Source organism: Podarcis gaigeae, assembly GCF_964106915.1.
Source record: "Podarcis gaigeae genome assembly, chromosome: 4".
NCBI classification, from domain to species: Eukaryota; Metazoa; Chordata; class Lepidosauria; order Squamata; family Lacertidae; genus Podarcis; species Podarcis gaigeae.
Window position 1 is genome coordinate 51120560 of NC_139677.1, and position 25414 is coordinate 51145973.

General features: G+C 42.4%; 1 protein-coding gene and 1 long non-coding RNA gene across 2 annotated transcripts in view; one reads left to right on the plus strand and one right to left on the minus strand.

The window, feature by feature from the left end:
* Positions 1–10313, minus strand: part of TRAPPC10 (trafficking protein particle complex subunit 10) — a 45678-nt gene extending 35365 nt beyond the window's left edge. The window contains exon 1 of the mRNA XM_083734671.1: positions 10072–10313. Within this exon, the coding sequence (XP_083590797.1) occupies positions 10072–10222 (151 nt within the window). The 5' untranslated portion in view covers positions 10223–10313. The remainder of the gene's footprint in view (positions 1–10071) is intronic.
* A 3771-nt stretch (positions 10314–14084) lies between these two features.
* LOC310842642 lies at positions 14085–23146 on the plus strand. The gene is made up of 3 exons (XR_014563286.1): positions 14085–14493; positions 18720–18820; positions 22850–23146. It is a non-coding gene; the product is annotated as an uncharacterized lncRNA (long non-coding RNA).
* Positions 23147–25414: the final 2268 nt, after the last annotated feature.

A 25414-nucleotide genomic window follows, 5' to 3' on the forward strand; every position in this document is an offset into this window, starting at 1 on the left:
CCACATCAGATTTAATTGCTGAAATACAGGTTTGTAGGGTACACAGTCAACAAGATTAATAAGAGAAATGTATATTACCAGTTTCTAGGGACAAGATGTCTAACTGGAGGCAATGGAGAAAAATCTTACACCGAACACGTGGGATACTCACGGGTATTCTTGCACCAAATACATTTCTCATAAGAAGAGCTCCTGAAAAAGTGGCACACAGTAAGCCTGCAACTTATGCACATAAAACTTGTGTGCATTCAGCTCTATGTGCTTGGAAGAATTAAAAGAATTAAAAGGGGGTTGGATTGGAGTGGGTATATGGGGGGTAAGACTTTGGCAATTATACCTGCCACTACATCCAATGTGTTTCAATTATACACAATTTTGGCTTTAGGCATGAATCCCAGAATATACCCCCTGTGTAAGCTGAGGCTTACTGCATTGACACTGTAAAATAAATAGACTACCAGTAGTGTCATCTGTTACACAGGGGCAAGCCGGGATATGTGCCTAGCAGCCACTCTCCTGCCTCCTCCTGCTTATTGTAACTGGTCCTTTCAGAACAAATGATCTTATAATAAGTGTGATGAGTGATGAAGAAGCAGCACCCCTACAAAATAGGAATGCTGGATGTTCTTCCTCCAGTATTCTGCACTGCTGGCATGTTCTGCCAGCAGTGCTCTGCTTCTGTTCATGGTATACTATCATTGCACGTGGCTTCTGTCTTTAAATATAAAATTTACCTATTTAGTATCAACTTTACTCCACTGGTGTAGTGAAGGCTGAGGATTGAAATTTTCAATTTAAAAATCCAGAGCACTCTAGGAGAAGCTAGGAACTGCCTATGGGATAACTTGTTCACAAGACAGCAAGAGACTTCTAGCATGAGCCCAACCATGGTTTAAAGGTTTTTATAAATGAACCAAACATGCAGTTTCGTTCTATTCACGTCCCCAAGCAAAGCAAATTCCAAAGAAACAGTCTGTTCCTTTTGGATGATTACTGGAAACTTACATCTGTACAATTCGATTTATGTACATGGGAACAACTGAGCAGGTATTACAAGGCTGGAGAAGCAAGAAAAACAGCAGGAAATACTTGCCTCTGAGCTGCCACACCCTAAATCCCCCGAACTGATTTGCCAACCAGTGATCTCCTTTCAGCCTTTCAACTGGATCCAAAACTCAAAATGTCTGAATTTTCAGATTTACTGCTCCAGACAAGCTCACATTCAGTTGGCAAGTCAGTTTCATAGTCTCTTTACACTGTGAAAGTGGGCATGTGAACTTACCAAGCCAATGTTACGTGCTGACAATTAACTTTCATGGAAAGTCGTCAAATCATGCCAAATGTAAAGGAACAATTTGAACAACAGAACAGCATGGATCATCATCCCATTAACATTTAACCAAGCATTCCATTCCAGAGGGAATGTGCAAAATTACTGGATTCTTGTTCAGGTCTGCCGAAGATTCTATGAGTTGCACTGCCCATCTCTTGGAGCAGCTGAGGTGGTTGACTATTGCTGCTAAGCTTTGTAAGTGATTTCAGTTCTGTATTGTTTTATTAAATGTATTGCTATATACCTTTAAGTCGTTAGTCACCCTGTGCTCCTGTTTGGAGGAGGATCATGATACAAAAACAGCGTAATAAATTATAAATTAAGAAAGATGCATTTTTTAAAAATATTCTGTTTTACTAGCAGGCACTAAACTGACACACTCAGATAAATTTTCTCATAGGACACAACAAAGTTAATAAGACAAATCCAGCAGACACAGCATGACTGTAACAGAATCAACATCCTGGGGTGCTCAAAAAGAATCCACTCTATGAGTTTATGTAATCAGAAATCAATGTTTTCGTGTCTGTAATTTTCCAACATCTAATATCTAAACAGGCCCACTAGGACAAATCTCTGCCTTTGCCAGCTTGCACAACTTGCTGAAAATCTGAGTTTTAAACTTTTGAACAGTACGCTAAGAGTATATTCTAAGATGTTCTTCCAAGGGAGTGTTTTTCGAAAGACTCTCATGTGCAAACCCACAGGGAAGTAAAAGGCCACATAGATTTTTCCAGCAAAGACTCACATGCAAGAAACCGCATTCCAGAAGCACTCCCAGTGAGAAAACATTACACTAGGTTCACACCAAACCGAAGAATTCAAATAGGCTAAAAATAATGTTGAGCTTGTACAATTTAATAGTAGCATCTAGGAATTTGAAATATTTCTTCTGAATGTGTACTCAAAAATTACTGCTATAGTGGGTGGTAAATGAGCCTACCTACATTTAAAGCCAGCATTGTGCCTCTTTCTTTGGTCCTAACTTTCATTCATTTCAAAGCTGCCACATTTTAAGTTTCAGCCGCAGCTCTTCCTGTTCAGATACAGGACAGTGTTTGGTAGAACTGTTCATGACCCCATTGCTATCATATAACCCCTTGACTGGAATTTCAAAAGGGTTTCATTTATTTCTACTTTACCTTCAGTGCTAATCTGAGCTCGTACAATAAATTAACTTTCTGGACACCAATGGTTCAACTACCGGTATTTAGTGAATGGCAAATAGCTTTGAACATAATTAAGAGATGAACCAATGGCCCAAAACCCCAAACAGAGCTAAAGTTTCTTCTCCTTAGTACAGGCAACTCTCACTTTGTGTGTGTTCAAGGCACGTGCAACTGCTGATGTGCACACCATTTTCAGTCCTGGGAGTGGGTGGAGGCGGAACGTACATGCACTATAACCCAGAATGCAACACCCATGAAAACGAGGATGCAATAATCTGATTACTTGTGTCTTCCCTCCCCATTTTTTTTTCTTTTTATGTTACAATATATAAGGTTGCACATCTTCAAGCACAGACTATACAGTGGTACCTCGGGTTAAGTACTTAATTCGTTCCAGAGGTCCGTTCTTAACCTGAAACTGTTCTTAACCTGAAGCACCACTTTAGCTAATGGGGCCTCCCGCTGCTGCAACACCGCCAGAGCATGATTTCTGTTTTCATCCTGAAGCAAAGTTCTTAACCCGAGGTACTATTTCTGGGTTAGCAGAGTCTGTAACTTGAAGCGTATGTAACCTGAAGTGTATGTAACCCGACGTACCACTGTATTGTTGTTTAACCTTAAGATTAAATAACAGAAATACATTCCTTCAGTTACCAGCTGGAATACAGCACACATGTCACTCTCTAGTGGCTTTCAAGCATTTTTGCTTCAGGTAACATTTTCCATGCCAAAAAGTCTGCCAGACTGCCACACAACCCCCTACACCAGGACAGCAGTCTCCTAGTGCAAGGGAAGAATTACTGGCAAGGGCACTCGACAATTCTCTCCAAACGTCAGAGAAGATGAGTTTCCAAGGAACACAATATCTTATGGGACCAAACATGCCCCAGTCCTCACTGAAATTTAATACACACACCTGAATGACTTATAACTCATAAACCTACAACAGAAGCAAACTGAAAAAAAACCTAGACTTAGACCCAGGGAAAACATACATCAGCCAACCTGTGTAGTTGACTGAACACTTTTGTACTTTCAAATTACCCACAACAACCCTAGAAAATATTTGCATTCCTATTTAGTTATATTTCCACCTTCTCAAATTGTTGTTTCTCCCTTTTGTACATAAACATGAGTTACAGTTGTATTCCACTTCTCAATAAGTTTCATTCTCAGAAACTAACTGCATTCAGACACAATGCTGGCCACTGTTAACAAATTAACTAATGCACACAGTTCAAGCATTTCTCCTTTCCTTGAACAGAAACAAATCACAGAATGGCTGGCTTACTGTTTTGTCCAAACCAACACTTGTGGTTTATTTCTCTTGATCTGAAGCCAAGGTTTGTTCTTAGCTTCCCAATTGTGGTTTATTTGAGAGAAACAAACCACAAGTGCTGGTTGAGACTGGGCTGGTCACTGTGTGGTTTGTTCCCCCTCTTAACTAAGTGTGGAGCAAGATAACACCAACATGCTGCCACCACACACACACAATCTAATCTGCCTAACTTCAGTGTCAGCCCATCAAATTTATTTGCTAAAAACTATATAAAAACACAAACTATACTCATGCATGTTTTAGCATAGGTGGCTTTGCCTTACATGCAAATGAAACCACTGACTCTTGACTATGAATGTCCACAAACAGTCACCAATGCTTATTTTCTTTTTTATTGCAAGATTAACATGGTTGCTCTTCTGGAATTTGTCGCTGTACACACTGTATTTGGAATTCACAATAACTAAACTGTTATCACTCAGAATTCACCAGAACATGCCACACTGTAGCAAACATATTTACAGAGTTCAGCATGCAACAGAAAAACATTAACTCCACTTACACAGCCAAACTAATGTTCTGATGGATCTAAACGGTTTTTGGTTACCAATTTTAGAACTTTTCAAATAATAAAATGCTACAAATGCAGAACCTCTTTCTATAAAAAATTATATTCAAGGTTTTATCAAACTAGCCGAAAGAGAACTGCAGTATTTCTAACTTACATTTCTCAGTTTAAACAATGGGATAGCATGGACACAATCTAGAGCATGATATTAAAACAAGACAAATTTAGTTTAGCTCTTGCCGTAGGTACTCAGGAAAAAATATCACAGCATTGCACTTCCAACATGTATTTGTAATTCAGAGATTACTTATAGTGAGAAACTTCACAAACCAACTAATTTTAATATTCTCAACAGATTGACAGTGCAACCTAGTCCTTGAGTTATAATGCCTACATGACAATGGAATTAATAATAATAATAATAATAATAATAATAATAATAATAATAATTTATTATTTGTACCCCGCCCATCTGGCTGGGTTTCCCCAGCCACTCTGGGCGGCTTCCAACAGAGATGAAAAATACACTAAAATGTCACATATTAAAAACTTCCCTGAACAGGGCTGCCTTCAGATGTCTTCTGAATGTCAGGTAGTTGTTTATCGCTTTGACATCTGATGGGAGGGCATTCCACAGAGTGGGCGCCACTACCGAGAAGGCCCTCTGCCTGGTTCCCTGTAACTTGGCCTCTCGCAGTGAGGGAACCGCCAGAAGGCCCTCGGAACTGGACCTCAGTGTCCGGGCAGAACGATGGGGGAGGAGACGCTCCTTCAGATATGAAATCTCTTGTGCTGGCATTACTCCAAGTTACACCACCACTGTAAAGTTGTGATAGCATAAATGACATTCTGTGTTAGAGACTCAGTTATATAAGCTAAGTGCCAAATGGCACCTTGAACCTAGGTTACGGTCGCCACAATGGAATGTCTATTTGCCAGGGGGTTGGATGACCCTTGTGGTCTCTTCCAACGCTACAATTCTATGATCTAAACTACATTGCTTGACTGTTGCTTGCTCTTACAAACAATTCACCTGTTTAAGTATGCAAGAAGGAGAAACACACACAGTGGAAATGGAAATGATATTCTATCAAGGCAGACTAAGGCAGAGGTTTTTTAACTATGGTTTGTGAGTTCCATTTGGGTGGTCTGTGGAAAGTCAGCAGCACATTGAAATATATCTGTAGTCAGCCCTGCACTTACTTTCCTTGATGTGATTACGGAGGACTGTGTACGAGTCAGCCGGCTTGATAGAGATGTCAGTTGCCAACCTGGCATCTAGAGATCTCCATGTAGTCGCAATTGGACCCACTCCAGTAGCAAAACATGCCTGGCAAACTTCGAACACTGGTGACATTACAATACTGTTAAGTCAGCACAGATTATGTGTCATAGTATAACAGGTAAAGATGAAGACATACTGGAGGAGAATCAGAGTAGTGGCCAGCTTAATCCTGAAGCTCAGGCACTGTTCCTGCATCCTCGTCTAGCATAGTTAGACCTACAAAGCTAGTATAAATAAAAGCATTCTCACTGGAGTGAATGGAGAGCCACATTATACTATCCTCTCTCACAATGTGAGTACTGTATAGGATACTCTTGGAATGGTCTATAGCCACAAGCAATAAATATTTAAATGCTAGAGTAAACAAAGGTATACATCCCAACCTATTAAGATGAGTGGCATGGGCTATGTCTATGGATTTCAGAACTGTTAGCATACAAGAGGCTAAGGGAAACTTGGTGATGGGAACAGTGGTGTAAGGACACTATACAAAGAAAGTACTTTAGACAAAATAACAAACAGCCAAGGCTGACACCCAAGCATCCAGGAAAGAGCAAATGGATAACACTTATGATCTCAGACCTCTTACAGTTACTCCACTTCAGAACAAAAACAAACACTCACCAAAAACTCCAAGTTGCAACTAGAACTCCAAAGCAAAGCATGCTCACAGGTAAGAAACAGACTGCCAAACCTTAGCCATAGTCCTTCAGTTCCCATAGTCACCCCAAGGAATGCAGAGAATTCCTATAGCCACAGATCACCTACTAATCCCCTTGCAATATGGAAAAATTGGGGTATACTAGCTAAAGAATCCCTGTCCTGTCTTAATCAACACAGCTCTGGCTCTCATTTGCATCTGCTGGTCCCAGGGAAGCAGTATAAGGTGTCTGGAAGTGTGATGGATGAGAGCAAGCTGCGATTAGACAGAGGAACTGTGGGAATATAAATCTTCTGATCTAGGTGAAGTACAGGCAACTCCCCATTTGAACAGGAGATGTGTTCCAAGTCACTGCACAAGTCAGCCGTTGCGTTTAAGTCTGTTCTGCCCCCGCCCCATTCCAGGGTCGAAAGCAGCACACACATCAGCAGTCTCATGCAAAATGGTTGTTCCCTAAACATAACTAATAATGGATGGTATTGCACTCCTCCTGAAGGCCAAACATACAGCTTGGGAGTTCCTCTCAAATTCTATATTATCTATGGCAGTGCAGGTTGCATTGTTCCTAGGACAGCCTTTACCAGTTTCGTCTGATTTGGCAGTTGCACCTCTTCTACTAAAGTGGTTATTCCCTTTAAAGCCTAAATGGTTTGAGACCAGATTGTTTGAAGGACTACATATACAACCTCTAAAACTGGCCACAGAGCCCTTTATTGCAGACCCACAGTCAAGATTAAACTTCACTGCTGTGAAACGCCACCTCATGGAATGAACCAACCCCTATTTGCCAGCTTCTTCAGCCTCTTTTAAATGGGCCATAAATACCTTTTTTATTTCAGTCTGCCTTCCACTGTTGATGTTGGTCTGAAGTTTTAAAACTGTTACTGCTCTGTGTTTTACTTTTGCTGACAGGTTCAAAGTTCACATCCCCTTCCCCCTTCAGTCTTATCTGAATATAATAACTATGGCAATTTGGAAAGATGAAAACTCTGGATGGAGTTATATTTGAGTACCCCTCTCTTGCCAACAATTGACTTTCTTATAAAATGAATCATAAACTCTGGTGCCAAGAGTTAAAACATGATGAGATTTGAGAAGTATCCTGCTGGTCCAGGAAGTTACCCAAGTTCTGAAGCTGCGTTCTTCTACGCTTGTGTAAAAAGTAGTTATAGCACAATCCTGTGCTCACTTAATTGGGAGTAAGCCCTGTTAGACTCAATGTTCAATTAAAATCTCAAATTAAATGAGACGTATGAAAAATATTTTCAGAACCAAAGAACAAAGTGGTTAATACTTACTTCACAGAAAGCAGTGAAGTCCAATTTTCAATGTAATCGTATGCATATTTACTCAGAAGTAAGTCCCAGTGACTTCAACAGAGCTTACATCTACAGAAGTGTGCATAAGATTGCAGCCTCCAACTATCAGTTTTACTATCATTAGTATACACCAGAAATGTGAAAAAAGCAACCTTTTTAAAAGTGCTAAAATATATATTTATTAAAAGGTGATCTGCAATACAGTGGAGTGTAGATTAGCAAGTATCTGACAGAAACATAGATGTTGAACCTTATATCCATACTCGAGAAATCAATGCTTGCATGACATCATAAGAAATTACAACTGACAGTTGAATCCACAATCCATATAAACTTAAGAATGATCTGAGAGCTGGGGAAGTGAGCAGGGACATCCCTAAGATTACATGTTTCTAAGCCATACATTTCCCCGTTGGCATCAGGAACATGAATATAAAGACACACAATCTTCAATATGGGCACAATAATATCCTTACTTACCTTTCAGGGTCATTGCACAAAATGTTGAAATAGCACATATGTAGTGTTTTGAACACCCTAGAATGTTTTATAAATGCTGATTTTATATATGCAAATTTATTTTGTACATGCACATACAGTGGTACCTCGGGTTACATACACTTCAGGTTACAGACTCCACTAACCCAGAAATAGTACCTCGGGTTAAGAACTTTGCTTCAAGATGATAACAGAAATCGTGCTCCAGCAGCGTGGCGGCAGCAGGAGGCCCCATTAGCTAAAGTGGTGCTTCAGGTTAAGAACAGTTTCAGGTTAAGAACGGACCTGCAGAACGAATTAAGTACTTAACCTGAGGTACCACTGTAATGCTAATGTATCTATAATAAATAACTAGATTGCTCTCTGCTAATAATTATATATTTATGTCAACTTCAACTGAACTAAAAAGGTAAAGGGACCCCTGACCATTAGGTCCAGTCATGACCAACTCTGGGGTTGATCACCTTTAATCTACTTTTCCCATAACAATCTGGTTCAACTCTTGAGTTAGATAATCTGGGGTTTGTATTCAACTAAGTTATGTTCAGAGTAGAACCACTGAAATTATTTAACATGACTAAGTTAGGCCATTCATTTCAGTGGGGTTACTCTGAATAAACTTAGCTGAAGCCCCCCTGTAGATGTTAACTGTTCAGTTGTTTTATGGAATTATTGTGTTTTTTTAAAGGGGAAAAAACACCACTATGTTTTTAGTACTGCAAAACATCTGGGTTAAGAGAGACATCACAGTACTAAAAAAAAAATTCTGCATGATCTTAAACACATCTACCAGAAAGTCAGTCACTTACTGGCCCATACCCAAATAGATCAGTACTCCTCCCAATACACCCTGCACACATTATCACCACTCTTCTTATTTAACATAAGCAATATACAACTTAACTGCATATACCCTCAAACACATCATGTGAAGGAGAATACTGCTATCTTCCTCTTTATATTTGCAAAACTGAGGCTGAAGAACTGTGGCTTGATCAAAGGCCGCATCACATGTCCACATAGCCATGCTTTCATTGTTGTTTACTCTGAAGCATGTCCCCAAAGACACAGGCCTATTAACATCTCCTTACAACAATTTAACTTTGGGATTATTTTTTTTAAATCAGGCTGAAAGGAAACAGGAGAAATTTTCTTTAACATACAATTTACATTGTTTATAGTATTTATTGCTAGCCACAGAGCAACCTAGTTAATTAGACACTTTAGACAGCTTCAAGCATTTCACAGGGCCCCACCTAATTCATTAGGAGAGCAAGGACAATTAAGCCACTGGCTAATATGTAACAGAAAACTATATACGAAATGTTTGTAGCTCCAGGCTCTCCACACCAAACAACTAAGACACACTACTTGCACCTGAAGTTTGAAAACCCAGCTTAATCACAGACACAGCAACTTGAGTTTACCCCCTTTCTCTCTCCTTACATTTGGGAGAATGGGGAAGGGAGAACAACCACCCAGTGCAAGGTGTGAAAGAAGCATAAAAATGCACGAGGGGTACCTGCACATCCATCCTGTCAACCGTCTGCACATACATTAAAACATGTGGAAACACCGCACATCCCAGATCATATCGGGAATGGGGGGGAGGGTGGCCTGTCTCTTGGCTATCCAGTCCACATACGCTAAAGCTTCCCGTGGCCAGCAGGACCCTCGGGTGCTCCAAGGTCTTCCAGACACACGTGCAATCTCAGAACACATGGGGGGAGGTGGGGTGTTGGGGGTTTTTTTTTGGGGGGGGGAAGGATTTCCCTCTCCCAACTGCCGGCGTTTGCAGGAGGTCTTCCAGAAGCGGAGTTAAGAGAAAGGGCCCGCCAGAGGCGAAACCCACCGAGCCCAGCAGGGAAGCATCAGTCCTCCCTCCCGGGGGTTTCGCTGTGGGGGGCGGCCCCCCGCCCACCTGCCTGCCTTCCCCTCCTCGACTCCTGGGTCACTCACAGGTGACGATGGGCTTGTTCTCCATGGTGTAGATGACCGGCGGCGCCTCCACCTCCTCGTCGTCCTCCGCCAACACGCCTTCGCCGGCTGCTGCTGCTGCTGCTGGTGCTGCTTCTGCTGCTGCCGCCGCCGCCGCCGGGGCGGGTTCCATGGGCGGGCAGGGCGCTCAGCCCCGGCTCCGGCTCCCCCGCCCGCGCCGCGCCATGGACCCGCCGCCGCTACAGTCACACCTTCCTGGCGCGCCCTCTCCCGCCGCTGCTCTTCCTCCTCGCCGCCGCCTCAAAAGGGGGGAGCGCCCTCCTTCTGCCCCTCCCCCTCCCAAACCCCCAACTGCCCCCCCCCCTCGCGCGCAGCCCCCACGGATGGAAGGCAAGTGCCAGGCTCATCCGCTTCCTGTATCGCCGAGACCCAGCATGACCGCTTCCGGCGGAGGAAGAGCGGGGCGTTAAAGGGGAGGCTCGAGGTGGCGCGGCTGGCCTCCGAGATGAATCGGAAGCTTTAAAGGGGAGGACAGAACAAGGCGGAAGGAAGGAAGTGGCGGGTCGTGGGAGAAGCAGGCAGCGCTCTGAAGAGGGGCGAGGGGGGGGGGCAGCAAACAGGGCTGTCCCGAGAAGAAAAAGTTGCCACTGTGCGGGTTTATTTGTGCAGTCGTTCTCCCCAGTTATGTGAACATAAGGCGTAGTGGCACAACAATAAAAGAAAATATTAAAACATTATTATTATTATTATTATTATTATTATTATTATTATTATTATTATTAATTTATTAATAATATATTTAATCGCCATGACCATTTACTTAGATTTAACTGTTCTTGTAATATCACACAAAACAAAGTTGCATGTACATCATTCTTTACTGCTTTGTTGTCGCCGCCTTGTACATCTTCTTGACCTTCCAGATCCAGAAGACGGGGCCAGGCTCCTCCCTCCATCGACTGTCAGCTGGCATCAGCCTGCAGCAAAGGGAGAAAGAGAAGGGATGCAGAGCCCCTCAATTTGTGCTCCTAAAAGGCTATGAACTTCAGGTGCCTCCTGTCCTGGAGCTATTCTGTCCCAACTGGTCTTTTGAACCTGTAACTAAGAACATTAGCCAGCGTCCATGTATTTTCTCTTTCTACCCCGGTCCATTTTGCTTTTGTACCATGCCCTTCTAGATGAAGCTCAAGGGCAGGGACTGCCTCTTCTTTAGTGATTTGTAAGCTCTTCTGGGAGCCTCGTTTGAAGAACAGGATTAAAATTAAAATTCAGAACCTGCAATTTATAGTACATATTAGTTCATTCATATGGTCAAGAGGAACGTGTCTTCTGGCTCAGATGCATTCTCTTAAGTGTTTGGGACAAAAAATGTTCCCCTGTATTCATTCATCGGCTGCAGTTCATAGAATTGTAGAATCCTATGCAATGCTGGAATCTCATTTAAAGGATCCATGACAGATAGCCATCCAGCCACTGCTTTAAAACCTTAAAGGAAGGAGAGAGAGTCCACCATCTTCTGAGGGAGTTAAAGGGTTGCCTGTGAGTTATCCAAAGATCCATTTGAATGCTTCACTGAGTTCAACATATATGATTACAGTAAGGTTACCAGATTTTTTTTCAGTGAATCCGGGGACACTTTTCAATTTCAATGGATCTTGTATGGGGACTGATTTGTAAATCCAGGGACAGTCCCCGAGAAACAAGGATGTCTGGTAACCTTAGATTACAGCTGAGATCTAAAGATAGAGTGCTTGGATTTAAGTAAGTTCCAGCATCCATGCTGCAATCCTATGCACAATTAATTACCTGGAAAAAAGGTCCATTGAATTTTCTCAGCAGTAAATACTGTATATATGTGTAGGATGAGACTGCATGGGAGATTATATTCAAGCACTCTGATCCAGTTGTTTTGCAGAACAGACTACTATTCTTTAAAAACTTATCCTCCTGTAGCTGCTGAACTAAACGCGATACTTTCAGAGTTTGTGTAAATATGCTGTTGATTACTGCCCAATTTATCAAGTAGTATGGCAGTGCTTACGACTTGTAAGATCATAGCTCTGCTTAGTGTATGTTACCACTTCAAATAATCCTATTGGAGCTGTGCCTTATTAATTCAGAGCTGCTTCTATAAGAGGCATTTGAGAGTGTCTCTAGCAAACACAAGTAAATCAAAACAGAATAAACACACTACAGTTTCATTTTAATTCAAAGCACTAAGCATAATTACAAATATAATTTCATCACTTTACACGCTGAAAGCAATTTTTCAATTACAGGACAGTTTGTGAATGGACAATTGGGAAGGTAGTCTACTATTATATGTTACATTGATAGTGTTATATAAATAATGACTCGCTATGTAATTCCATTTGCTGCTTTGTGTATGTAAACAATAGTTTGCTTACATTGTGCATCATTCTTATTATGCTAGAACATATATAGCTTAATAAATATATTTGCTTGACGTTTATTGACCATAAGGTAAAACATTCCATTATGCAAAATGAGAATTCAAATAGAATACTTAGAATCATTCAGATGTAGGGACAGAAAGATCAAAGGGTATCTACCACCAGCAAGATTAAAGCATAGCAGATGGTCATCAGTCCAAGAAATAGCAACTAAATGCACCAATTTATAGCATCTTTTATAAGTTACAACAGCAAATAAAGACTAGACCAAGGCCTTTTCAGCACTGGCCCCGACCTGGTGGAACACTCTGTCGCGGAAGACCAGGGCCCTGTGGGATTTTACATCTTTCCGCAGGGCCTGCAAGACGGAGCTGTCCACCAGGCCTTTGGTCTGGACTCAGTCTGACCTCCCCTCTTCTTCTTTTTATGGAACCCCTTATATGGAATCCTGCATATAAATTTTCCCTCGACCCTTTTGCTGGCCCATGCAGGACCAGCGTGGATAGCTGGCCCTGGTGAATATTTGATGTTTCCTTCCCTTAAAGTCTTTATTTATGGGCCGCCAGTAAAACGAGGCTGCATCTTAAGCTGTATTTTAATTAATTTGGGTTTTTAGGTTTTTTTAAAGCTGTATTTTAAATTTGGTGTTAGCTGCCCTGAGCCCAGTTATATAAAAATAACATAAAAATAAAATACTATGTTTAAACTTAAGGTATGAGTAATTGATAAAAATTATCTTAAATTTAGAAGTATAATATTTGGAAAGTACAAAATAAGGTATGAAACAAGGTAATAATTTGCTGATATTTTTATTATAAATAATGCAGGGTAAAGGAGATGTGAGGAAGTCCAGTTAGTTATATAAAAAAATTGTATTGAACGGTTGGTTTTATTCTTTTCTTTTTTCTTTCTTTATTTTTTACTTCTTTCTTTCTATATTGTTTTTTGGTGTATTTGTTCTGACTTTTTGGTGTATTATTTTTTGGTGAAGGGATCTTGTATGTATATTGTTTATTATGTATTTGAAAATTTAATAAAATATTTATATAAAAATACTACTACTATTATTATTATTATTATTATCATCATCATTATTATTCTATGGGTTACATATTGTGCTTTGATTGCATAACAAGTATCAAACCTTAACAAAGTCTGGGAATTCATTAAGGGCTCTAAGAGAACGAACTCATCTGAGCCATTACATAATGGGTAGTTTAATAAATAATGTACAATATTCTCTATCTAGCTTTTGTATATTTTAAAGTAGGGTTGTAATTTTTCTTGATTTTACTGTTTTATCTTTTGTAAATTGCTTTGAGGGTGGGTGGGTGTTTTTACAATCAAAATGTGTATAAATTTCATGAAATAATTAAAATAAGCATCCTATTATACTCAGAGGAGAGTGTGATGAGAGATGGGGGAAAAGGGTTTATAAATAATTTTTTTTGGCATGGTGAACTGTAAGGAAACAAGGCCACCTAGAAAACAATTAGAACTCATTTTGATGTTACGCTGTAAGAACTTCTCCAAAAGTTAAGTCAATCTCTTCTAGATAATCATGTCAAATATGCTGAGATGTTGACAAGCATAATTTACAAAATAGCCTTTTCATTTATTGCCCCTGTTGAAAACATTGGCCTGTTTAGGCAACCTGGTGTCAGGCATATGACTTGGATGGCATAAGTAGCATATTGTGGAAAGAGACTTTAATAAAAGGGAAGGCTAACTTGGGCATGAAGCAGTGCAGCAGTGTCACAAGGAAAGCACAAGAGTGTTCTTAAGAACTAATTCTGGATAACTTCCAAAGAGGTCAAATCAGCTTCACTTCATGTTTCAGCATCATATCAAATATGAGCAACTACCTCCCCCACACAAAGGTCTTAAACTGCTTCTCAAAGAAGAAATGTAATTTGGGGGGAGTGCTAGTTCCTGGGAACTTGGTGGACGCTGAGAAAACCATCAATAAGGGTTTTAAGCAAGAGCATGCAAGACCTGATATAAAAGGAAATGTATACACCCTCCACAAGTAAGTATGCAGATAAAATTTGTTTTTAAAAAGCTGAAAAGTAAACAGAATATTGTTATAGGATGGGGGGGCAGTCTGGATGTGCTCTGGGTGTGTCTTCAGTGCTCTCTGTGGCACTTGCTTCCTCCGACTCTTGCTTGTTCTCCCATTATTGAGGCTTCTATTCCTTCTGTCTGCTACCCATTTGCAGACTTCTAAATAGTCAAAGTCTCTTCCTTCTCCACAATTGACTTCCAATCTTTATGCCTTCCAGCTGCCCTTGATCTCCTTAGCCACCTCATCTGAGTACTCTGCAACTGAGCTTCTGGGTCATTCTCAACCTTTTGTAGAGGCTGAAGAGGCAAAGCTCTCACCTTCTTATGTGTGAACTTAAGAGTCTTCATAAACTCACATCGGAGGTTGCCATTTCCCCCTTCAAGGCTCCCCGTAATCTGATGGCATGACCTATTCCGTCTCTGGTTCTGCAGCTCCATTTGCTACTCAATAATGCTTCTGCTGTTCAATACTGCTTTTAAGCTACTCCATCATCTGTGTTTGGTGCTCTGCTTGCTGCTGTATCTTCAATGCTTTTAAGCTGCTGGAACATCAAGTTGATCTGTTCCAGGAGTATTGCTGTTTCTCTCACCTTAGCTCAGGCACAGCTTGCTCACAGTTCCTGTTCCAAGAAACACAATCCTACTTCTAACATCAGTATTACACGTCCCTCAAAAAAAATTCCTTCCAGTAGCACCTTAAAGACCAACTAAGTCAGTTCTTGGTATGAGCTTTCGTGTGCATGCACACTTCTTCAGATACACATTCTGATACATTCTGTGTATCAGAAGAAGTGTGCATGCACACGAAAGCTCATACCAAGAACTGACTTAGTTGGTCTTTAAGGTGCTACTGGAAGGAATTTTTTTTGTTTTGACTATGGCAGACCAACACGGCTACCTATCTGTAACAAGTCCCTCAGTCTCTGAGCAGTGGGAGACTTCAGAGGTTGTCGGCCGGGGCCATCCCACCCATGAGGCCGGGGCTGTTCCACCCATGAGGTGAATTGAGGTAGCCACCTTGGCTGGTGGAACCCCAAAAGGTGCCCCCTCATGGGTGCCTTGCCTGCCCTGCCGCCACCACCACCACTGGTGGAGAAGTGGTGCCAGAAACAGAAACAGCTCATTGAAATCTTATGAAATCTCACCAAGATTGCATGAGATTTCAGTGAACTCTTGAGAGAACTTGCTGGGTATAGCCACACAACCAAATAAGGGAGGCCGCGGAGACACTGAAGTGTGGCATGTTTCTATTTCACCTCAGGCAGTGAAATGGAACAGGACATGCCGCCCTGGTGCCAGCACACCACAGGTTGGGTTTCCTTAGAATGAAGGTGACTTGGTGGGAGTCAAAAGACTGGTTAAATCAGCTATGATACATTGGGTGAGAGATATAGGGCATAATATAGAACTGAGTAAATGAGAGAAATTGTGGGGTGGGCAGGAATATCTGCCCCTTCTTCTGGAAGCACCACTAGTTAGTAGTTTCTGTGGCAACAAAGCTGTACTTGGCAAACCCTTTAGCCATGTAGAGATGCTTAAAATACTTTGCTAAGGCATTAACCCAGGAAAGAGCCTGGTTCAACCACTTCAGCAGTTCCTTCTACAGCCAGGGGTAGTGTCAAAGCATTAGCTTCCAGGATCCAAATCCCCACTTGGCCATGAAGCCAGAGGCGGAAGAAGGGAGTGGTGGAAGCAGGCTCCCCAGGTGTCACCACTGAGGAGGGGTGACAAAATGGCGGGCGGCACTCACCACGGGGCCTGCAGCATGCCTGAGCCACACGTCTCTTCTGGGAGTGACGCTTTGGCTTGGGCGCCCACAGGCTCCGCACTCCCCAAATGGTCCACCCGCTGCCTCCCCCTCAGCTGTAGGGTGGCTGAGTGGGAGGAGGCAGGCAGACTCTTCCAGGCCCCACAGGTGGCTAACTCCACCCCCGCAGGAGCTTGGCCCGCCCCAGGCATGTCACCCCAAGCACCCGATCGGCTTGCTCCGCTGTTGCATGAAGCTCCATGGTGACCTTGGTTCAGTCACCAATTCTGAGTTTAGCCTACCTCACATGGTTGTTGGGGTGAGGGTTGGAAAACCACTTAGGAAGGAAAATTGAACGGAGCAGGTCGAGGGCGTGGCTAACAGATTGAGACAGTAAACAGGAGGCCCTGCATGCACTGTAACATTTTATTACAGGTCCCTCCTTATGTAAGCATATATTATCAGTTTGTGAGGAAAGGAGGCAAACTTTAGGAGAAAGGTTTGGATGGGAAGACATGATTCTGCTGTGTTTTTAGATATTAAAATGCTGCCAAGTAGCATTTTAGTTTGAGCTTGTTTATTGATCTTGCGTTGAGAACGACCCAGGCCTTCATAATAAATTATGAATAAAATCATTATGCAAAACAAATACAATCTCATATTTTAAATAATAATTCTACCCTCAGAAAGCTGAGCAGATATGTTGCTGCAGCTTTCAGATAAAAAGGGGAAAGAAGAGGAGCATGTGGAAAATACCTAAAAAGCACAATCTGTTAAGCACAAATTTGTTTCCTCTCAGCTGAGTTAAGATCAAAGAAGGTTGCTATGACTAAAAATCATATATCCCTATGAGCATTTGTTCTGTTTCTTATTCTGCTCAGGGTTCCTGTGGTCTATTTGCTGGGCTGCTGTAACTGTCTTCTGCTTGCCAACCTCTTTGTGGTCTGTGAGAAGTCAACAGTGAAGAAGAAAAATTAAAGCCACACATGCAAACCTTGTGGTCTTAAACACACTGAGCTGAACAGTGTCCTCTTCTGTTAGTCATTTCAACTTCCACATCTTAAAAGGTTTCTATAGCCAAATTGGGAGATCAGTCTGTAGCAGTATGCAGCTTCAGCTTCAGCAACTGGAAATGAAGATGCAATTGAGGTGGCTGTTGATGTTGCACCCTGAAAGACTCCATAATTAAAAGGTTTCCTTCTACCTCTCATTACTGTAGCGATAACTGATGCATTGCTTTCACAGGTAACATAGGAATATGGGAAGCTACCTTATAACAAGTCAGATCACTGGTCTGTCTAGCTCAGTATTGTCTACATTGGCCTGGTTCATACATAACACCAAACCATGGTTTATTACACAATGGTTTATTAAACTGTGCCTTAGCATCATGTGTGAAACAAGCTCAGCAGCTTAGCTACAGTTATTAACATTCAAGGCTGAACAATCAATGGTCTTAGCAATCTGTCTCACACGAAGAGGCCTCAGTTTGCCCCAATTGACCCTCACTCTGTGGCTTTGGAGCAACATTAACACCTTTCACCACCACTCTTCAACTCATCCAGGCTCTCAACCTGAGCAGCATGAATTGTTGCCCACAAGCATCCACAGAAATGGATCTACCACACCTTTTCCACAGCAGCAAAAGAGCAAAAGAAAGAAAGAGAAAGAAGGTAGCAGCAATAAGCTGCACCTGGTGTTTCTCTCCACTTCCTGGTCCCCCTGACAAAACTCATGGGTCTCAACATCAGCAGGGCAGTGAGGGAGTGATTGGCAGGCAGATTTGTTGGCTTCTCCCATCTCTCTCTTCCTTAGCTGCCAGTGCAAACAGCGCCCAGCACCCTCTTGTACCAATACATAGCTGTATATGTGATACAGGAGCATAAGGGATAAGAGCTTCCATTTGTACCAAGCACCTCATGCCTACATACTGCTTTTAGACACTCAGGCAGGGAGTCCTGAGGGCAGGGTTAGCATCAGAGGTTGAGGCCACTCCCCCATCCATGTATTTAGTGTGCACATAGAGAAAACTTCAGAGCAAGGGTTAGGTTTCCTTGTCCGCTGTGGTATCTACACAGAATACTGAAAATATAAATAGTTCACAATTTATTTATTTTATTTTTTAAAAAGTTCTACTAATCCCTATGCATGACCCAAAACTAGGGATGTGAATCCTACATCCTTCCAGATGGTGTTGTCCTACTACAACTCTCCTAATCCCTGGCCATTGTCCATGCTGGCTGGATCTGATGAGAGTTGTGGTCTAACAACACCTGGCAATCCACAAACTTCCCATCTCCAGGCAGTGCAACTGTCCCTTTTAAAGAAGGGCATCCCAGATTTACAGAAACCACCCTGGCTTCTAATCCCAATCCTGAATGTCTTATTTTGGATCCTGTGCTCTGGCTGAAAGATGGAACCCCTCTTCTTCCTCCTTCTGGAAGCTGTGCTAGCTTCCAGAAATGAAGCATTGCTTCCAGAAGTACGTCGGCTGGAAAGCAGAGTACTGCGGCCCCTGAAGCGGCTGAGGAGGTGGTGAGCGAAGGTGTGTAAGGGGCCCTCAGTGGGGTGGGGGTGGGGAGTGGTGAGCTCTGAGGGAGGGAGCTGATAGCCGAGAAGGGGCGGGGCCTGGGTGAGGGGCGGGGCCTCCATCAAGGTCATGTACTGATTTGTCTCACTAGGATGTTGGAGGGTATGCCATCTCTGGCATTTAAAATAACACCTGTGGTATACAATCAGGAGGAACTGCAACATATCAAAGAGAGAGGCATCTTAAAAGCCATGAAGTACAGAAAGCTTTTAACTGAGGCATCATAAGCTAAGTAGCAATGTGCTGTTAGTCCATCACGGAGGAGCCTATAACAGGGAAAAGCCTGTCCTGGCTGTACATCTGCTGTTAATGTTCCTGAGGAAGGAGGACCTCCACAGAAGCATTGTTCTCCTCAAATGGAGCCCAATATTTCTTGGGCTGTGTTTAACAGCAAAAATAAGCATGTCACATCATGACTGGGCATCCCTGCCCTTACAAAGAAATGTTCTCTGTGTGTAGAGGGTCAGGGGATTGGATGTGTAAAGAGGAAGTGGCATTCTGTTTTCCTACCTAAACTTTCTACCTGGGCACCAACAGCTGCTTAGAACTTCCTATGTAACAACTAGCAGTAGATCAGCAGGTGATATTGCATAGTTTGTTATCGCCATCTATCGGTCTAGGCATGCAATGGCCTCTGAAGATCATGGCAGTAGAAGGGAAGGGGGAGGAGAACACTTAAAAAAAAATTGTAAAATATTTCCTGCATACCCTAAAAGGTTCAAGTGCAGTCCAGAATGGCGTGTACATGGCAGTCACCCCAAACCGGGCAGAGGCAGCAGCTCGCATGAGTGGAGCTCCGTTGAATGTTCAAGGTACCTCTGCTTGATTTGGAAAGATTTTCCTTCCACTTTTCTGCCGTTCCCCATGTCACCAGCCCCTGCTATTCAGGACTCCCCCAGAGGTTTGGGAGTGGGGTGAGACAGGAGAGATTTGTTGTGTGAGAAGGTCTTCCATTCCTGTACCGTTGCTTCTTTCCTGGTGCATAGATCTGCTCTAAGGGAGACAGTCGAGTTACCCATTCCGGATGGAGTTGCACTTTCTTTGAATGAGCAAGTGCATGGCTTGGGGGTAGATACATATTTGACATCAGAGGTCCAGGTGCCCCCTGTGGCTAGGAGGGTCTTTTATCAGCTCCACCTGGTTGGCAAGCTGGAGTTGTTCCTGGACAGAGATAGTCCTTCCATTGCAGTTCTTGTTTTGGTAATATCAAGGCTGGATTTCTGCAATGTAGGGCTGCCCTTGGTTTTGGCTTTGAAGCGTCAGCTGGTGCAGAGTATGGTGACCAGGCTGCTGGTGAAGGCAGCTGGCAAGCAATATGTGACACCATTGTTAAAATATCTGCATTTGCTGTCCGTCTACTACTGAGCCAGGTTCAAGGTCCTTGTATTAATTTACAAGGCCCTGAGCAACTTTGGTCCAAGCTTGATCACAGAGATCAACTGCTGAAGCCTTGTTGGCCATTCCGCAAGCTGACAAGGCTTGTTTGACAAAAACAAGAAAGTAAGCCTTTAGTGTCATTGACTCAGTCCTGTGGAAGACACTGCCAGTAGCAGACTGTGCCAACTTTTAAATGCTGAAAACCTTTCTATTCCGTCAGGCTTATGCAGGTGATTAAGACTACAGTACATCTCTCATAAGAGTTAGTCTATTTTTGATCTTAACATTTTTATATTGTTTCCATTGCATTTTTGTAAAACAAAGAGAACTCTGTTGCGTATGTCAGGTTTTGCGCTGTTGCGATTAGTAATAATGTCTTCTCTGAGACCATGAATCTGGAAGAGACGGCTGACATTTGTGAAGAAGACAATGGACCTTATCATTGCAAAGAAAGTGAGCATGAGTGCATCTAAGAAGACAACTAGATGACTAATGTAAATTGTTTTCTGGGAGTGTGCATGGGGTTGAAGATGGATCTTGTCTCCATGTAGGTTTTTTAAAATGATGTTTGCAAGTTTCTGTGTGCTTTAAGATGCAATTTGGGTTCCCAGGTGCACTATATAAAATAAAGCTCTGCGTTCCCCAATCACTCTTATGGGTAATTCAAAAACAGTTTTAACTCCCCATCCCCCCCCCCTTTTTGAAAAAGATTATCAAATTTGCAGGCATCAAGTGGATTAAGCCTACTAAATTGCAGGTTCAAGGGAGTGATAAAAGGGTCTTGCAAATATCCTTATAGGCCATCTTCAACAATCCATTTTAATTTCATACTTTCAAGAGTGGGGTTCTTTTTCCTATTTTAAAATGATATATGGGCAAGTGTTGTGTATTCTTGCTTGTACTTAAAAGAAAACACACTCGCAGCTTTGCACTGGTCAGTTTGGCTTTCCCAGTGCGTGTTTGTGTTGGGAGAGTAAGACATCCAACTTGCAATGCAGAGCTGTGGAGGATTTTTGTTTTCAAGCAGGCAGGGGACAATTGATTAAAAAACAAAGTATTATTTTTTATGTTGTTAAATGAAACTTTTAACTTAAAAAAACCCCACTACTACTCTGCTCCAACCACAATAATCCAGAGCTCCTCTAGCGCTCTGTAGGCAGAATTGAGAAAGCCTCACTTCTTGCCAAGCCCACAGACCTGGAGTAGAGAGACGTGAGAGACATGGAAAACATAGATATATACTGTATAGAATAGAATACAGAAAAACAGAGTGGCAGTGCAACAAGGAGCTTTGTGGAGTCATGGTGCTTTGCTGACATCACAGTTTGTCCCAGGGAATGGTAAAATCAGCCCTGATACAGAGCAGTTGCAAATCCCTAATACTTACCCTCTTATATTCTTGTTGTTTAGTGTAGAATAGTGGTAAAGAGGCTGAGCTATGAAACAGAAATTATCTAATCTTGGCCTCTTCTATGAACTCACCAAATAGCCTTCAGCTCCAGCCCCTTGGATGTACAATATAGATATGATGATAAAATTGATCCAATTTTACAAGGAAGTCGTAAGGATTACAGAGTATATTCCAAGGCGGCAATCCTATGCACATTTACCATGCAGTAAGTCCCACTGAACTCAATGGGTCTTACTTCTGAGTAGACATGCCTAGGATTGCACTGTAAAAATGCTAAGGAGTACGAGGTGCGTATTTTTTTCCTGCTTGCACCCCATTACTTATGAGGGCTTCCTTTAACAAGGGTGGAATTACAAAGGGAACAATGGAAAGTAAAAATCCAGCGAATGCGATCAAACAATAACATAACAGGAACTGCTGCAGCTTTCTGTTCTCATTAGTTACTTCCAGTAAGAATTGCAGATCTTGAACAAATGTGATTTATTGAAATTACATTCTTTGGAATTTAAAGCACGGTTGTCATTTGACGAATACAAATTTAAAATAAAAACATTGATAATGTAGTTTTGGCAGCTGCTGAAAATTGCACAACAAACATTATTGAAAAGATCTTATACCAACATAAGGCTTATGCTTCAAAACACGATGTGGAAACTGTTTCCTCTTTGCGTCAGCAAGTACTGCAGTAAAAGAGAGAGAGAGCACTTTATCCTGGAAACATTGAGACCATGCCCAATTTCTCTAATATCTGCTGGGATTCTCAAAACCTAGGGTGAGCTAGGTTTGATCCAGCAAGGCACTTCTTATATTCTGAAGAAAGAGTGCACACTCGGGATTGCAGATTACTTGTGGCTCGTCTGTTTCAAATAATGGCATGTCCTCTTGCTGTAACACATTATTAGGGGGTCATGGGAATCCTAGTAAGCAGATCCCGCAAGACTCAAGTCAGCCCAAGTCCTGTTGTAAGGTGCTGGGCAATGGGACACCCAGCTTTCTAGTTGTTAAGTAATGGGGTGAAGGTGAATCATTAGTTCTTACCGCATCAAATTGACATTGGCTCTGTAAGTGTAGCTAGACTACAACTCCCATCAACCCCAACTATTGCCCATGCTGGCTGTGGCTGATGGGGGTTGTAGGTGTTCTCCAAGGCTTTGGACATTGCTTCTTCCTACACCATTCCCCTTCTTTATCTACAGGTGTCTTGTGATCACATTCCACCCTTTGCCTACCTTACAGAACACGGTGCAATATAGGAGCTAGTCAGAACAGCACATCCTGGGTATGAGAGAAGACAGGTGTGATTCTTTCCCACAGAGCAACCTTTGTGGGAGTACCATTGAGTTCAAAGAGGCTTACTCCCAAGGAAGTGGATCTAGGACTGCAGCCCTAATTGCGCAGTACAGCCCTAATCGCTTATTTAAATGATTTGTTTAAAAATGTACCGGTTTGTTCTTAGTACCATCAAAAGAAATAAAAGGTCAATAAAAGAATGAGGAAGTTGTAACGTGTCAGTTGTCGCTTTGCTATCAGATACACCCCTACTTGCAAGCTGGTTTCTAAAACTCTATGACAAAAGGAAAGGGAAATAGGAGAAGGGAGAGTTGAAAAGCTACGGGAAGATTTAGATATGTTTTAAAGGATGAGAAAGAACCTCAGGATTCAATTCTAGAATTTGGCTGCAGCCAGTGTAAAGAGCCCAGGAAGCCAGTGTGTAGCAAGGGCTAGAGTCTTGGCCTAGGACTGTGGGTTCTAATCCCTATGCCTCCAAGAAGCTCATTAGGGTCACACCCACACAATACAGTCAAAGCACTATTATACCACTTTAATAGTCACAGCTTTCTCCAAAGCATTCTGGGAACTGAAGTTTGTTAAGGGTGCTGAGAGTTGTAGGGAGTTAATTCTACTCCCAGAGTGGTTTAACAATCTGTCCAGGGAACTCTAAGAATTGTAGCTCTGCGAGGAGAATAGAGATCTGCTGACAACTCAGAACCCTTAAACTACAGTTCCTGGGATTCATTGCAGGAAGCCACGGCTGTTAAAAATGGTATAAAAAAGGTAAAGGGACCTCTGACCATTAGGTCCAGTCGTGGCAGACTCTGGGGTAGTGGCGCTCATCTCGCTTTATTGGCCAAGGGAGCCGGCGTACAGCTTCCGGGTCATGTGGCCAGCATGACTAAGCCGCTTCTGGCGAACCAGAGCAGAGCACGGAAACGCCGTTTACCTTCCCGCCGGAGCGGTACCTATTTATCTACTTGCACTTTGTGCTTTCGAACTGCTAGGTTGGCAGGAGCAGGGACCGAGCAACGGGAGCTCACCCCGTTGGGGGATCCGAACCCGACCTGCTGATCGGCAAGTCCTAGGCTCTGTGGTTTAACCCACAGTGCCACCCAGTGGTATAGTCATGCTTTAAACATATGGTGTGGATGTGGCTTAGGTGACCTTGAGCCAGTTACTCTCAGCTTAAATCTCTGCACTGGGGAGAAGCAGTGTTTGTTGCCCTGAGCTCCTTCAGTGAAGAGTGGGATAAAAACGAAATAATTAAAACAAATGGAAAGGAAAAAGGAAGTGATTCTAGGTTTAGGAAGACTGGCAACAATGAATGAATAAGGGGATGGTGAGAAGCAAAGAAGAGAGGGTGGAAGAAGAGTATGGGAAGCTTTATGTTTAAGAAGCAAAAGCTTTAAAGCTTGAGACAAGAGAAAGAGAGCAAAATGGAAGGGGAAAGAAGAGGAAACCAGAGGCTGAAGAGACTACAGGAGCAGCAACATGAGGAATGGAAACAGGACACAAATCAGAGGAAGGAAGACCAACAAAAGGGCACGATAAAGCACATACAGTGATGGAACAAACCGTGCCTTTCGGCCACCACCGTGTGAGCTACCAGAAAACTATTTAGCAAGATCAAATCGAAAATGTTGTATTCTTGCTGCTCAGTACATTTTTTGGTGGGGCAATTTTACCTCTTAGCTTGGGAGCTAATAGCAGGTAGGAAGCAGATTGGACTGAATGCCAACACTAGACCAGGAAGCAGTCCGGATCTGCCACAAAATCCCACTGGTTGCAGGCTGGCATCTATGTAAATTGCCAGTATCATGAAAATGGAGCAAATGCCGATGTTGAAAACAAAACATGAGTTGGCAACAAACGTAATGTGCCCTACACGTTCTGGGCTACTGCTCTTCTTCCAGAGCAATTTCAGGCAAGATACAGTTAAATCAGACAAGCTAATTACTCCAGTCCCATGGATTTCAAGGGGAACTAATTTAGCCTGGAGCCAATGCAACTTATAGCTAAGGCCCTTTAAAACCAACACAATTTTGGAGCACCTAATGGCAGAATGGCTTGCAGCAAACGGCACAGATCCAAACAACTCTGTGGGTAGTTTGGTATGGTCCCTGGTGGAAGAATAAGGTTAAATGTGTTTCTTGATGAGCAGGAACCCCTTTCCCTCAATGCTATGTTGCAAGACTCCCTCTGGCTAAATAATAATAATAATAATAATAATAATAATAATAATAATAATAATAATAGTATTTATTACCTGCCCTTTGCCAGCAGGTCCCAGGGTGGGTCCTGAAAGCACACATCTCAGGTGTCAAAGGTAAATGAAGAGGCGCAATATGGCATTGTGTCAGCTGCGGAAAATGAAAAACAAACCAACCTCACGGGGCATGCTCAAGCTCTTGAATGTATCTCAAGCAGGTCTTTGGATGCCAGCCTATGCATTTAAAAGTTACATTTTAATCCAAGACATCAAAACA